The sequence below is a fragment of the Perca flavescens genome, chromosome 22 (genome assembly GCF_004354835.1).
Source record: "Perca flavescens isolate YP-PL-M2 chromosome 22, PFLA_1.0, whole genome shotgun sequence".
Lineage (NCBI taxonomy): Eukaryota > Metazoa > Chordata > Actinopteri > Perciformes > Percidae > Perca > Perca flavescens.
In genome coordinates this window covers 23,782,107-23,798,833 of record NC_041352.1, presented here as the reverse complement: position 1 = coordinate 23,798,833, position 16,727 = coordinate 23,782,107, and the positions used below count along the sequence as shown (strand labels likewise).

Here is a 16,727-nt window from a genome sequence, read left to right as displayed (position 1 = left end):
GCCGATTTCCCAGGCGGAAGTCACTGATGTAGTCAAACAACTACACAGTGGCAAAGCCCCGGGGATTGATGAGATCCGTCCAGAAATGCTCAAGGCTCTGGGTGTGGAGGGGCTGTCCTGGTTGACACGCCTTTTCAACATTGCGTGGAAGTCTGGGACGGTGCCAAAGGAGTGGCAGACTGGGGTGGTGGTCCCCTTTTAAAAAGGGGGACCAGAGGGTGTGTGCCAATTATAGGGGTATCACACTTCTCAGCCTCCCTGGTAAAGTCTACTCCAAGGTGCTGGAAAGGAGGGTTCGCCAATAGTCGAACCTCGGGTTGAGGAGGAACAATGCGGATTCCGTCCTGGTCGTGGAACAACGGACCAGCTCTTCACTCGCAAGGATCCTGGAGGGAGCCTGGGAGTATGCCCAACCGGTCTACATGTGTTTTGTGGATTTGGAGAAGGCGTATGACCGGGTCCCCGGGAGATACTGTGGGAGGTGCTGCGGGAGTATGGGGTGAGGGGGTCTCTTCTCAGGGCCATCCAATCTCTGTACAACCAAAGCGAGAGCTGTGTCCGGTTCTCGTAGTAAGTCGGACTCTTTTCAGGTGAGGGTTGGCCTCCGCCAGGGCTGCGCTTTGTCACCAATCCTGTTTGTAGTATTTATGGACAGGATATCGAGGCGTAGTCGGGGTGGGGAGGGGTTGCAGTTTGGTGGGCTGGGGATCTCATCGCTGCTCTTTGCAGATGATGTGGTCCTGATGGCATCATCGGCCTGCGACCTTCAGCACTCACTGGATCGGTTCGCAACCGAGTGTGAAGCGGTTGGGATGAGGATCAGCACCTCTAAATCTGAGGCCATGGTTCTCAGCAGGAAACCGATGGAATGCCTTCTCCAGGTAGGGAATGAGTCCTTACCCCAAGTGAAGGAGTTCAAGTATCTTGGGGTTGTGTTCGCGAGTGAGGGGACAATGGAGCGGGAGATTGGTCGGAGAATCGGCGCAGCGGGTGCGGTATTGCATTCAATCTATCGCACCGTTAGACGAAAAGAGAGCTTAGCCAGAAGGCAAAGCTCTCGATCTACCGGTCAGTTTTCGTTCCTACCCTCACCTATGGTCATGAAGGCTGGGTCATGACCGAAAGAACGAGATCCAGGGTACAAGCGGCTGAAATGGGTTTCCTCAGGAGGGTGGCTGGCGTCTCCCTTAGAGATAGGGTGAGAAGCTCACTCATCCGTGAGGAGCTCGGGAGAGAGCCGCTGCTCCTTTGCGGTCGAAAGGAGCCAGTTGAGGTGGTTCGGGCATCTGGTAAGGATGCCCCTGGGCGCCTCCCTAGGGAGGTGTTCCAGGCACGCCCAGCTGGGAGGGAGGCTCGGGAAGACCCAGGACTAGGTGGAGGGATTATATCTCCAACCTGGCCTGGGAACGCAGGATCCCCAGTCGGAGCTGGTTAATGTTGCTCGGGAAAGGGAAGTTTGGGGTCCCCTGCTGGAGCTGCTCCCCCCGCGACCCGACACCGGATAAGCGGACGAAGATGGATGGATGGATGGATGGATGGATGGATGTAGGGCGATATATTGGGATTTTTTAAAAGTATTTTAGAAAACTAATATTTAAAAAAAGACATGATATTCATAGAAGTCAAAGATTACTTTAGGTAAACAATTCAGTACATCGCAAATCAAACTGCCGGATTGTGGTTCACAGGTTCTTAGTGAGCTAATGTTTATGTGCTCTAAAGTAGGCCAAAGTTCAGCCATAGCTACATTGTTAGCTTCTAGCAAAAAGTCAGGCACTGCTAGGCACTGTTAGGGGAGGACACTAGTGGTGCGTCTCAGCGTAGCCATCTAGCGGTAGGGGGTTTAAACACAACATAAACGTGAACCACTGTCTTACATGAATATTTTTGAATGTTTAAAATAAATAACTAAATAAATTGATAATTCCTTTTTGAAAATCAATACAGCATTGCAAAATAAAATATCGCGATACTCAAGTGTATCGATTGTTTCTTACACCCCTAAAAGCAACACTATGTAACTTTTAGCTGCAGCTGTAGTTCCAATGAGACAACCTGTAGGGGGACGGTCCCCCAACAGGTTGTCCCATTGGAACTACAACTCATGTCCGGTAGTGCGAGTTGTAGTTCCAATGAGACAACCTGTAGGGCTAAAAGTGACATAGTGTTGCTTAAAAATAAAATAAAAAATAAAAATGGCAGTGGCACCAACAACGCCACATTCAAGTCCAAACAAAAGAAGCAGGGAGTCAGTTTCAGGAACGTTTTTGGTATGTTTTTTAATAAATTAACGTTCATTCAAAATACAGTGCCAAAGGAATATGATGCAGCCAAACATGCTAGTAAGGTTTGTCATGAAGCACCTGTGCTCATGTTTTTAAAGGTTGGAGGAAGAACAGCCCCCCCCCCAACCCACCCGCTCTACTACTGCTAGTGGTTGCCGGGACAATTTCCATAGCAACAGCCGTGGGCCAGCCCTCTCCCCTCACAACCATTCAGCAGCAAGAATCCTCAATATTCACTCGAGAAAAATTAAATCTTGATGGGAAAATGGATATCTACCCACAATCACACTACAGTAATGTTTGATATTAAATAATAATAAAAAAAGACACTAATACAAAATAGACCTGGTTATTTTCCCCCACACTAAAACAGTTGTCTTTTAAACATATGAAACATATATTTTTATCATATATATATATATATATATATATATATATATATTTATTTTTCAGCAGCTTGGAAAATAAAAAAAATAACAAAATGCATGAGCCCGAAACCTACTGAGAGTGGAGTTGTGTGTGTGTGTGTGTCTGCAGAGACCCTTATGGAAAGAAAAACAAATGATAATGTGACGACTGATGGAGTGAGGTGTAAACTGCTAGCTGTGTGGAAGACCTGCGTGCTAACAGACCGACAGGCAGGCTGTGGAGGCGCTATAGTTGAGTCAGGGTGGAGGACAGAGGGCCGAGGGGCGAGAGGTGATGGGGTGACCGGACCTGCAGTCACCCTCTTCTGAACCCTCTCCGCCCCTTACTTGTTTGCCCCCCCACCCCACCCGGGGCCTTATTTTTTTTTTTAAGAAGAAATACATTGATCCGGTTTTAAAAAAGGAACACACTCAAATCTATCAAATGCTTGTAAGCTTTAAAAAAGGTGTCTCTGAAAGGTTTGTATTTTGCTTATTTGTGGAGGATGGAAGTCGTAGTCAGCCTGGATTCAAACAGAGACCCAGATTTGACAGGATCAATTAACAATTATCAATTCATTGTTTGGTCTATAAAAAGGTCAGAAAATAGTAAATAAGTGGCCATCACAAGATCCCATCTTCCAGTTGACCATTTTGTCCAAAAACTCAAAAATATTCAATTTACAAAAGATGTAAAAATAGAGAAAACCAGCGAAACCCTCGCATTCGAGAAGCTGAAACCAGAGAACGTTTTAAATACGACTGAAACATGACTTAAATGATAAATCAATTACCACAATGGTTGCACATTTTTCTTTACATTTAAGTCATTTCTCAAGCAAAAATGTCAAAAACATTGTCTCATCCCAGCTTCTTGATTGTAGGAATTTGTTTTTCAAGACTTTTGGGATTTTGTAGAGCAGGAATCTGGTTATTCAAAGATCTAAATGTGGGCTTTTTACATTTTATAGAAGATGAATCAATAACTTAAAAAGGACTGATTAACCGTTTAACATTTGACAAAACGAGATCCAATTGCCAAAAGTTTTCCAGAGCTTTCAACTACCATCTTGTGGCCTACAGTAAAGTAAGAGTTTGCTCAGTTGTCCTAGAGATGGTTTAATTAGCACGTGAAAAAATAAAAATAAAAATTGAGCTCAAAAGGTTCATTATTGATTATTAAATCAGTAGTTTGACAAAAGCACCAAGTCCATTTACTGGAAACGGATGGAGTTCGAACCATCTCTGTATGAACTCGGCAAACCAGCTCCGGAAAGGTTTATTCTCATCAAACTAATACTCGCACGGTCAATATAAACCTTGCAAGTACAATATCAAAACATGCATAAACACTTTTGCTACTACTAACGCTCTTTAAAACTGGTTTGAGACATTTCTATGGGACAATTTGAACTGGGTCTCCATTGGAGTCCAGGCCGACTGCAGACTGCTGCCTTCTACAAAAGGAGCAAGCTTATACGTTTTCAGAGAGCCTTTCTCAAGCCACACAGTTTTATACTCATAATAGATCTGCCACAGAGTGTTCCTTTATTAGTGATGAGAGAAGAGAGGAGGGAAAGAGAGGGAAACCATTATCGGAGAGGGGGGATTTTGGTACAGTTGCCATTGTCATTCCGAGAAGGTTTACCAGTTAAGTGCATCATCATCACAAAATCAGTTGACGTTTTAGATTATCACATTGTAGAAACAGTATGACAGACTTGTAATAATATCTAACAGATGTCACAACTGACAAAATAAGAAAAAAAAAAGCTTGTTTTGGGCTGCATTGTTACAACAGCTGTAGCTGACAACGTTGAACCCTTTCATATCTTAAGAGAACTGATCCCTCCCCCCCTCCCTCCCTCCCCCCTTCATGTTCATCCCTCAGCGTTACAGATTCCTGGTTCAGTCAGCGAGGTAGGGGAGGAGAGGTTAAGAGCTATACGTGAGGGAGGGTCACCAGCTCCCCGTCCACCTCGAACTCCTCGGCTCCGTCGGGGGAGAAGAGGTAGGTTGGGGGTTTCCAGGGGGACTCCTCCAGGCAGGAGGGGTACAGCTTCCCCACCGCACAGCGGAAGTCCTTGCCCAGATCCCAGAGCACGCGTTCGGACACAGGCTGCCGCAGGTACCAGCGGTCCAGCTCCATGTCGTACTGATAGATCGCGTACTTGGCGCGCTCGTTCATGTGGGTTTCGCGCATGAAAATGCACAGCGAGTTGAGCAGCACCACCGCCCGCACGCACGGGTCCGAGTAACGCTTCGCGGGGATGTTGGCGGCCAGGCGCCACTCGTTCTTGTTGACGTCGTAGATCTCCACGGTGACGGAGGAGCCGTCGATGGTGCTCGTGGGCAAGCGGATGCCCGAGTTGCTGACCACGTGGAGGCCGCCGATGTAGAAAATGAGGTCACCGAAAGCAGCGGCGGAGGCGAAGCAGCGGCTCGTCTTGCGCATGGCCATCTCCACCCAGGTGTCGGCCCGGGGGAAGTAGCAGTACATCAGGTCGTGGGTCATCACGTAGATGCAGTCGTGCGCCGCCACGGAGGTGCTCCAGTTCCAGGCGAAGGGCAGGGGGCTCATCATGCTCCACTCGTCCTTCTCGCAGTCGTAGCGCTCCACCGTGCGCTTGTTCAGCTCTCCCCCGACGTTATCTCCCCCGATTGCATAGATGTAGCCGTCGCAGTAGACCAGGGAGGGCTTGATTCGGGCACACAGCATCGGGGTTTTGGGTACCCAGGCGTTCTGCTGGGCGTCAAACCAGAAGAAGCTATCGACTGAGCGGAAGACCGCCTGTAACTTGCCACTCTTGCCGTGGTTGGTGACAGAGTTTTTGAGAGGGATCTGTCCGCCGGCGATGAACACATCATTGTCTGGTGTAACGAGGGTCCCCAACCTTCTGCAGGTCGCCGGGGGGGTTGTTCAGCTTGTACACTTTCTCCGCCTGCGGGCTGTAACACACCACTGTGGTAGGCAAGGCCCCGGCCATCACGTACGCGTCGCTCGTTTCCGACATGGCCTCCATGAAGATCAGCATCTCCTCCTTGGTCATGCCCAACCGAGGCTTGAAGAATTTGGGCATGGACTTGTAGAGGCCCTGCACCACCACCGACTTGTCGTTGGGCGGCAGGCCCTGGAACCAGGCGCGCTGCGTCACCTCGGACAGCGCGTCGATGCGGATCTGACTGAGCACGGAGGACAGGTGCTGCGAGCGCGCCTCCATGTTATACTCCAGCCACAGCATGGCCGCCTCGCGCACCGTCTCCTCCTTCTCCACGTTGAGGTTGTCGCTGCTCAGGACGTCTATCAACAGCTCGTGGGAGAGCTGAAGGAAGGCCTCCTGCCTGTACACCATGGGGAACTTGTGCTCCACCATGCGCTTGGCGCTCTGCTTTAGCTCGCTGCAGCTGAACATGTCGCCGATGCTCAGCATGCGGACGCAGTTCTCAGCGTTTATCTTCTTCACCAGGTAGTCTCTGCACTGCAGCAAGACGTTCTCCACCTAAACAGAGGACAAGATGATCAGTTATTTGCTTAAACAGCTGGAAACTTTAGTTTTTAGGTAATGTTACTCAAACAGGAGGAAATTTGCTGGGGACTATTTTCAGTGCTAGATTAATACACATTCAGCGCTCTTGACTATTTCCCAACAGCAGTTTATAGTTTATGTACAACAGTGGAGCTCTATGACAGAGGAATAAAATGTATCAGAATGAAGGGGCAAATGCTTGTTAGTACGATCAATTCATTGTTGGTTTTGGTCTTTTGATGGAATTTGTTGATAATAACATACATAGTCCTCCAAGGATAACCAGAGGACTTTCACTGTAAATGAGCAATGCTTGGAGAAGGGTTTGTACTGACCTGAAGGAAGCAGGCGGTCTCGTAGAGTGGCTCCACAGTGCTGTCGCTGATGGCCAGGTTGCCCGTGTAGGCGTAGGTGATGATGATTTGCAGGGTGGCCGGGTCCACGTTCCGCAGGTGGACGTGGGTCTGTTTGCTCTCGCTGAGGCCGCTCATGAACATCGCCCTGCAGGAACAAGACGAAGGACTGTCAGTCAACAGATGAACACTGTAGTCACAGAGCGAGGACGTGAACTAAAGCTCTCACACGGATTAAGACTGTGTTTATAGAAGATAACAGATTGTATCAGCTCCTGCAACAATGCAAGGTTTGCCTACGTCTATCTAGGATTTTATTGGACGCATGATGTGTCAGGCCTGTATTCAGACGGTTACTGTCCTTGGCAATTACAAAATAGTGACAACCACAATTATTGCAGTTACTCTAACAGGGTAAAAAAGCTAAAAGCAAACAGTAATGAAGTCATATTAATCAAAATCAGAATGATCTTAAATGAAATTCCGCATGGCTTCTCTAAATGTAGCGATAACAAATAAGTTAAAGCAGTACCAGAAAACAGCAGTAGTAGCGTAATGTTTAAAAAGGTGATACTTAATGCCTAGCTCCATCTCAACTATACTGGTCAAAGACAAACAAAAAGGGTTAGTTTTTCTGAATGATAAAGACTCTTATTTGTTCCACAAAACATTTTTACCAGGAGCAATTAGTATACGAGTGTTTATTTGAAATGGAAACAATCTCAAAATACCCATTTTGTATTAAATTCAAAGCTCTTTCCTTCTTATCTGCGGTTTCTGGTCAACTTTTTGTCATCTACAAAAGACCTGACTTTAGACTGGTCAACGTTTTAGTGTAGTAAAATTCAAAATTCATTCTTGGTTGCCGTTTTGCTCTCCAGTTTTTCTTTTTAAATAAACAGAGCCTCCTAATGACTGTTGGCGACTCGCCAAAGTGGCTGTAAAAACAGACAAAGTTACCAACTAGACTCAGGGTACCGGTTATTGGCTGATGGCGGAATGTAACATTTGTCGTATCATTTTAAAAGCTACATGGATGGCAAGTAATTATTTTCATTGATTAATGTGCCGATTACTTCCTTGGTTAAAATCAATGTAGATAGAGAGAAGTCCAAAAAGAGATAAAGATACTATCCCAGAAGATGAAAAGAAAACAGAAAATATTTATGTTTGAGAAGCTGGTACCCAGTGAATTTTTGGCACTTTAGCTCATTTATTTTATTATTAAACTTAAAAACGATAAAACAGATTATCAAAAGTATTGTCAATAAATTTCCTGGTGATCGTTCCAGCTCTAAAAGCTACATTACAGTTGAATGATAAACACAAAAAAAAAAAAAAAATATATATATATATATATATATATATATATATATATATATATATATATATATATATATATAAATTTTAGCAGCTTGGCCATCAATTCCACGTTACTCTTCATTTCATAAATCTTTAAGAAACGATTTATCAGGTTAGTGTGGTATTGGTCAGAGGGGAAATGACTGAGCTATCATTTGTTTTTATCACGTCAAAACACGCTGAACTAGAAGTATTCTTGGTCTCAAAGAGCAGGATTGAATACCACTGCTTTATATGGAGCAGATGTTACATACTTGACAGTTGTTGTACACTGTTGTGCGTGTCCACCAACCCAGTTTCCTCGTACTAAATAAAAAAAGTGACAGTCAACACCTGGCTGGTTGCACAGTCTGGCTCCAGCTGGGCTTCTCTCTGCTCCGACTTCCATGTTGCTGCAGCCTCGGCAGGCTGCCTACACTTCCACGTTGTCATTCATCAGACTGAGTCAGAGCCTCTTTAACCTCTTTCACTGCATTCATTTCTCACATTTTAGGCATCTGTACTGAACAGTTATTGACTTTAACTGTTAATTTGCATGTATTATGGTGAGGTCTTTGGTGCAAAATGCTCATAACTGCAGTAATGCTTCAGTGCTGCACTTTGCAGAGATACATGTCAAGTACAATGTCAACGTGGTGGTCATCACTGCAGATGCACGCAGAAAATTAACCTGCAACAATTTAGATTATCGATTAATCCTTTAAGGAATTATGCGTTTTCCTGATTTGTATTGTGTTATAGGATCAGACCAAAAGACATTTGTAGACGTCATCTTAGGCTCAGGGAACTTGAGAAAGGCATTCACTATTGACATTTTACAAACAAACAAAAAAATGACTTGCAACTCCACCCTTTAAAAATAATGTGTCTGCAAAACAGCTCTGTCCTCCTGTATGGAGTTTTGGGTGTGTGTGACTGTTTTACTCGCAGCAGGGGCGCTAAACCTGACAGTCCGTATTATGCAACCCTGCAGGCATACCCCTGCACCCCTCCCTCTTTCATCCCCTGTCTCCATCTCTCACCAAGACCTACGTGACCAGACTTTCCCTCCAGACAAAAGCGCTGCATCTCATGTCCCTTAAATTGCCTCCTTGACTCCTCCACCTAGTCCCTCCCACCGAGGAGGCACGGGGAAGTCATGCAGAGAGGCAACGAGCAAATGCGTTTTTAGTGAGATGAGACATCCTTTCCTCTGAAGAGTCACATGAATTTTGTCAAACTGTTTGGGAGGGGAGTCAGCAACTCCTTCAGCTGCACGGCGTCCGGGAAGGATGCTCCCGTGTTTTCCTCGCCTAAAGCTCCTCGGTGATCCCTCCTCGGGGCAGAAAAAAAGAGCTTTGAGGCGGCCTTCACAGAGGAGGGACAGAATGACTTCCGGTTCAGCCGTGGACCGATGAGTCGAGGAGCTATCAAATAAGCAACATGAGATGCAGCTAAGCCCTCCCCAGAATCTCCCTCCTTCCCTGAAGCGAGCCGTGCGACGAGAAGGGAGGTAGAAGGAGAGGCAGCACGAAAAAAGGAGTAGCAGTTTACGGTCCCAACACTCCAAAGATGTTGTTGCTGTTGGGCCGACGGCGAGTCTCCTTTACCCTAGTTATTGGGGTATCACGCACATTGTCGCTACTGGTCGATCCCGGGTGGCCCTTGTCCGCTTTTTTCCGACGTCGGTGAGAGGAATCCATCTGATGGGCTATTTGACTTAAACTAATTTGTGCACAAGAAAAACGATGAGGAAAGCAAGCATCGAGGTCACACACAGAAGGCTCTTAAAATATAAAACAAACTCATCAAACCAGTATTGTAGTATTGAAATATCTATTCTTGCAAATTACGTCCATAAGAGGGCAAACATACAACTACATAGAAGTGCGCCATTCAGAAAATGTCACGATTCGATACTGATTTAGGCTCAACATTTGATTCAAAATCGATTTGATTCAAAAACAATTCTAAAAAAAAAAAAAAAAAAAAAAAACGATTCACAGTATGTAAATGTAGTTACATTTCCCATGTGATTGCAGTAGACATACAATTTGAAAGACACAACAAATTAAATGTAGTTTGATATTACTTTATAGGTCTTCATACAAAAATAAAAACTTTTGCAACTAAAAACTGCAAAGTGCCAAGCTTTGGCCAGCATTCAAATACATTTAAAAGTATAAAATAAAATTCCTTTCATTCAGAGTTGGGTGGGACTTTAGAGCATTGAAAGAGTGTGTTGGTTGACTGGCACGTTAGGTATTTTAGGTTGTTGTTCGTCCACCTCTTTAAGGTTAATCTCTGGGTGATGGCGTACCATGCGAGTTCTCAAGTTTGTGGCGTTTCCAAAATACTTAACTTTCGCTTTGCAAATCCCTGCATTATAGCATGATTCCTATCAAGTTCAGTCTTCCCCTCGAGGTTATAAAAGCTGTAATGTGCGCAAACTGTGCCTTCAATGAGGATGGAGCAGGTTTGCCATTGTTTGTGCCAACTAAACTACTTCTGCTGCACTCATTCTTCTTTTGATTATAACAAGAGAGTGCCCAGGCATCAGTTGGAATTCGACGGCATCTATGGGAATGGCGAGCTAAACTCATTTCAGGACAATGGTATACACGCCATTAAAAAAAAAAAAGTATATTTATATAATTTGTTTTTTGCACACCCCTACAACTAGATACACAACTACTTGCAGGCACGTGCAGAATGTATGTGCTAGTCTGCCGTCAAATGTAGTCTTTGCAGTGTGTGTAAATCAGCCTTCGTTGCTGCTAGTTCTTCGCTGTATGCATTGGCATTTCAGCACCTTATTGAAGCGAGACGTGCGATCAGAGTGGAGGTGGAAGGAGAGGCAGCAGGACAGAGAAGGAAAAAGAAAGGAGTAGCAGTTTAGAAGAAGCGATGCGACACCTACGAACCCTGCAGGGGAAATGCTTTGCATGTTGGCACCAGATAACGAGTGTGTGGAAAACAGCGGGGGAAGATCCCAGAGAGGTGGGTGTGAGAGAGGCATCAAGTTGTCAGGACCTTTTCTTGGAATGCAAGTGTGAGTGTACAGTGAACGAGAGAAGGAGGGAGGGGTGAGACGCAGTGTTCAATTGCAGTATGAGCTGCTGTCAAGTACAGATGGACTCTTCCCAGAGCCGAGGCTGCTGCTCTGTCATATTCACTGCAGTGCACACACTTCATTATGCCAGGTTGTGCGTACAAATGAGGCCTCCCGAGGGCCTTGAGGGATATGTCTGTAGAATTACAGGTTAGAGATTGCGTCATTTGTTCCGTGAGAAATATATCAGATGGAATAACTGGATCAGAGGGGGCCACTCCGCTTTCAAGGAAACACCATCCCCTTGTTTTCCATACTCCATGTATAGAGTGGATAACACTTGCTCTACGATGCGGTGCATTATTAATTGTAATTGTAGTAGGTACGCACTTATAGACTGGGGTTGAAAATATCCCAAATGAAATACCAAAATCATCCAAACTATTTTGATATTTTGTGTGACTTGTTTAAAAGGGTGTTTTTAATCTCGCAAAATACCAACTATGTGGCTTAAATCTATTATCAATTCCAATACCCAAATCCCAAAATGAGGATCCGAGGGTGCCTCTGAATTATAGAGGGATGAGCCTAATAAGCACAGTTTATAAGCTGTATTCTACAATACTTAACGAGCGGCTCATGTTGTATCTAGAGAAAGAAGGGCTCCTCGTGGAAGAGCAAAATGGGTTCCGTAAGTCAAGATCATGTCTTGATCATATTTTTGTATCATCTTCAATTATAACTAAAAGAATAAGTGAAAATACGCTAACATACTCATGCTTTATTGACTTTCAGAAAGCTTTTGATATTGTCAATAGGGATCTGTTAGCACAGAAAATTATAGAGTACAGGGTGAATGGAAATTTTGATTGGGCTCTCTGAAGTCTTCCTATCACAAGCCCATAGCATGTGTAAGATAGAATGAACACCACACAAACTGGTTCTCAACATCATCACAGGTAAAACAGGGTGATGCTTTGTCCCCCACATTATTTGCAATTTATATAAATGATTTGGCAAAGGAAATTAAAGCATTGAATTGTGGGATAACATGTAGAAATGAAATAAGTATTCTTCTGTACACAGATGACATTGTTTTACTGACACCCTCTGAAGATAATATGGGGCTGATGCTCTCCTATATTGATGAGTGGTGTAATAAATAGACTGTTTATTAATAGAAAGAAAACAGAAATAATTCACTTTAGAAAACCATTAACTACTCAGAGTATCTACGAGTTTAAAATTGGATCACACAAGCTGAACTTTGCAGACTCATAAATATCTAGGTTTCTATATTGATGAACATATGAATTGTAGAAAAGGTGTTAAGGTTCTTGCTGATTCAGCACATAGAGCTTTGGGAGGAAGCATTGGTAAAAGCAAGAATCTGAAAGATATGAGTTTCCAAACATATTCTAAACTGTAAGATATTTTCTGGGTGTGCACAAATATGCACCAGCATTGGCGATAGTGGGAGACATGGGAATCATGTGAGGCTCGTTGGAAGATATGTATAACACAGTTATGGAATAGTTTATTAGATATGGACGCAAATAGGTTGACGATGAAAATATTTCTCTGGGATAAACACATTCCTGGTTATTGGTCCAAAGATATGCAAATTGTTCTGTAACTATGGGTTTGGTGAGTGGTTTCTTAATAATGAAGAACTGAATATTGGTTTATTTAAAAAAATCTGCGTTTGCTAAAGACAAAGCAGTGGGCCGACGATATATGGGCTAAGCCATAATTGGCATAGAGAATTATGTTGTATAGAATTTGTCTAAAAGGCAAAGACCTGATGTGCTCAGTTGAGATCAGGCGTTTTACCTTTGACTATTGAAACAGGACGAAATGTTAATGTAGAAGAGGAAAAACTGATCTGTCCGATGGGCTGTTTGAAGGATACAGAAAATGAGTTCCATTTAGTTTTCTGTCCTTTTTATTGTCAACACTATGTTTAGTAAGATAAAGGCAGATATTGATTTGGTACATATGCATGATGCTCAAAGATTGAGATGGTTGTTCACATGTGAAACATAAATTAGTCAGTTATCTTTAGAAAGCCAGGGAGAAGAGGAAAGACAAAAGGATAGACAAAAAACACGCTACATCATCTCGGGCTGGGACGATTCATCAACGTCATCTATTACGTAAATGCATCGACAAAAATGATTTGCGTCGACGCGTCACTAAATAAAATAAATACAACTTGCGTGCAAATTAATGTAATGCGGAACTAATGTAATGTGGAACTACTGTTATACGCTGGTTCTAGGGACACCTAAACTGTAGCCCTGCCTTAGCTCTAAAGCTAGCCGAGCTCCTCCGCCTACGTGCAGTTTTTTGTCAGGTCGACGGTGGCGAGTATGGCGAGTGGTGGCGAACCACAAGAGTTCCCCGCCGGCCTCTTTTAAGAGACCGGATAAGAATGAAAATTTTGGTACCTGCCTTTACACTACACCTGAGAGCAGGTAACGTTAGCCTACCTTTAGCTAGCAGCTGGATTAAACACGGTTAAAATGCTGACAGCTAACGTTAAACAGTGTAAAGTGTGACTGTATTTCACTGTAGAGGATTCCAACACTGGGACGTACAGTCTGCTCTGCATCGCAGCAGCTGCCGGTCGGAATTAAACAACACAGACGGTGCGTTCACTTAAAACAGGTAGCCTCGTGGTGCATTCACAGTAATTGTAAAATGTCATTTTCCCATCTAGTGGTTGTTTGTGTCATTCAACAGCAATTTACTGGTGAAATAAGTTAGTTATAGTTATTACATTATTATTAAATCTTTAATTTTGACTATGGCCTTAACAATAAACAAGTTCCTGACTGTTGTTTAGTACTCATCTTTTTTCTTCTTTTGTTTACAGTAAATAAATAAAGTAATACAAATCTTAAAGTCAATTTCATAAAGTAACTCTTTGCATTCATTTGATTCCCAATCAAGATACACTGGTAAGAATTGCTTTCCATTGTTAATATGTACTTAAAAACAGTTCTGAAATGCAAAATAGAATTTTAATCATGTGATAAAACATGAGAATATCCTTCCATCCAAAATCGTGAATCATATCACAATATCAGCCAAAATAATCGCAGTAAGATTTTTCCACCCTATCTTGCAGCCCTAATTAAAACCGTAGAAGACAAATTCAGAAAAGCCAAACAACACAACGCATAGTCACAGTCAGCATGACGTCGTTAAAACAGAAATCGCCAACACACAACATGAGTTACTCCACACCACTCACCTGAAATAGGAGCTACATGTGGCCAGGACCATCTTGTGACATGGGAACTCTGTGTCCTCCACCAGCAGCACAACGTCAGTCAGTAATTTCTGTTCGTAAAAGAACTTGAGCTGCTCCAGCAGGGACACAGCGTAGTCCGTGTTGACCGGCCTGCGCTCACTGAGATCCGACATGGTTGCATCCCATGAATCGCGCCCCAGTTTTGAATAGTCACGTGGCCGGCAGAACCGGGCTCAAGCCAACCAGGAGAAAAAAAATATTCTTAAAGATTCAAGAGGATAAATAGGATGAGGGGTGGCTCTTCAACACCTCCACTGACCCAAGTGGAGGCGTTCAACTCCAATGTGGGGAAAAAAAAAAAAATTCTGTTGAAAGATGAGAAGATTGTGGTGCTGTGGCTACCGAGCAGTCACTAGTCCAGAGGAAAGGGTCCTGGGCAAGGAAGGCCTCGTGGATTTTACTGTTGTCTGAGGTCATGCAGTGAGGCACTGGGGACCGGAGGTAGAGGGAGAGTAACCACAACTGTCGCAACAATGCTACATCAGTGCTCATCTGAAAAACACAGGAGAAAAACAAAAAAAGAGAAGTGATGAGTTTAGAATCCATTGAAGCTATCAGTACAGAAAAATAACCACATTATGCCACAAAAGAGTTTTCCTTTAATATGTAACGCCAAACTAGGGTCCAATTTCCCCAAAGCATCATAGGGCTATCATGATCTCAAGTCTCATCAGATGCTTTGAGGTTATCTTTATTATGCTAACGTTAGATGCAACAAAACTGCAAAGCTGATTCTAAAAGGAGCTGCGTTTGTCATGACGTTGTTACTGTGACAGCAAGTGGACTTTCGGCTGAAATAACGAGTAGATTAAACATGCTGTTTCAATCAGCAAGCGAGGGAAAACATTTTTTCCATCCCAATACAGATTCTGATAACGGAACTTGCGTACATGCAACTCTAATGTTAATTTGAGCGACTTGTTAATACCCCCGAAAAACCAGCAGCTCCCAGTCAGTTTTTACAGCAGGGAGATAGGGCTGCCCGAGTATGGCCTGGCTAATTCACTGGTATTAGCTTCTTTATGCCACTTCTTTTAAAGACAAATGCTTAAGTTAATGGTTAAAAAGACAGTCGGTTAGAAAGATAATAATTATTACAAAATACACAAATAATTACACAGTAATTTATATTTGTGGTTAAAATTAAGCTTTGACAAAATGTTATGCAAAAAAAAAAAGAAATATTGCCAATGTGGACACAATCACTATGTTTTAATTTATTTTTGTTAAAATGGATTTTTTTTTTTTTTTTTTTTTAAATTGGTATCGAAGATAGTATCGAATTCGAATTTTTTTTAAGATACCCAGCCATTTTTGCGACGTATTCAGCATCAACAACCTGCTAACTAACGGGTTACTTCTGGAAGTAAAGGCTGACATTTGAAGAGTGTTTATCGTTCCAATTTTTTGGATTTCGTCGATGCTGACTGGCTAGCTACGTTAGCACGTTACGGTTAACCACCATGTCCAAAACAAACCCTGTCTGCTATCTAAGACATGGCAAAGTAACATTAGACAGGCGGGCCTGTTGCAAAACGCACGTCTCGCTCAGGTTAGCTAACTATACAACCCTTAACATCATCATCCATGTTGCTTTGTTTGAAAATGCACGTTCAACCATGCTCTTCTTTGATCAACTGACTGATTATCAGCGTTGTAATGTTATATCGCTAGTTTAAGTAGCCACACTTGCTTGATTACCACTCGCTTGCAAGTTAGCAACTTTAGCTCCACTGCACAGCACAGTTCCGGGGTAACGTAGCCGTAAGCCCCAGCCTGCTAATACATAACGTTACCAGTTGACCGTTAGAAAAGTCAAGCGTCGAACATTACCTCAACTGTAAAATAGCCCCAGAAAGGACATGATAGGTACAAACCTTCTGCAGTAACCACATTTAGAGAACGGTCATGCTTGCTAACAGGCTAACTGCTACACGAGCTAGATAGACGTAAGCTAGAGCTACTTTTCAAGTTAAACACGCTTCCTTACAGTAACTGTTGGCAGACTCCACATACAGTGAACCGTCGCGGTGACTCTTCTCGTCAGCAGAAAGTGCCAAGTGGGCTCCTCAGGCCGAATTTAGACATTAAACAGTTGTGTACAAGCGCCGAGAAGCGGACAACCTTTTCTGCGCATCATAAGCGTCTGAAAGACCAAAGGCCAAATGAGGATACTGCGCATGCGCGCAGACTAAGCAGCTTGCCCTGGTTAACAGAGAAACAGCGACATCTGGCGGACAGACGGAGATACAACTGAAGAAGTAAAGGATGTTTATGAAGACACAAATCCTTAATTGATCCCCAGAGGGAAAATTCAGGTGTTGCAGCAGCACAAGACAAGATAAAAAAAAATAAGAATAAATAAAATAAGGAGGTACGTCTATATACAACTAGTAAAAGTAAATAGGCCTAAACTGTACAACTGTTGCAAAGCGTCTTACAC

General features: G+C 43.5%; 1 protein-coding gene across 1 annotated transcript; it reads right to left on the bottom strand.

Annotated features, from left to right (window-relative positions):
- Positions 1-4,295: 4,295 nt before the first annotated feature.
- On the bottom strand, positions 4,296-16,697 carry kbtbd2 (kelch repeat and BTB (POZ) domain containing 2). Its single transcript, XM_028569131.1, is given in 5 exon segments — positions 4,296-5,582; positions 5,584-6,192; positions 6,555-6,720; positions 14,225-14,776; positions 16,275-16,697. Coding segments are annotated over 4 exon segments (1,896 nt in total). The 5' UTR covers positions 14,398-14,776; positions 16,275-16,697; the 3' UTR covers positions 4,296-4,634.
- Positions 16,698-16,727: the final 30 nt, after the last annotated feature.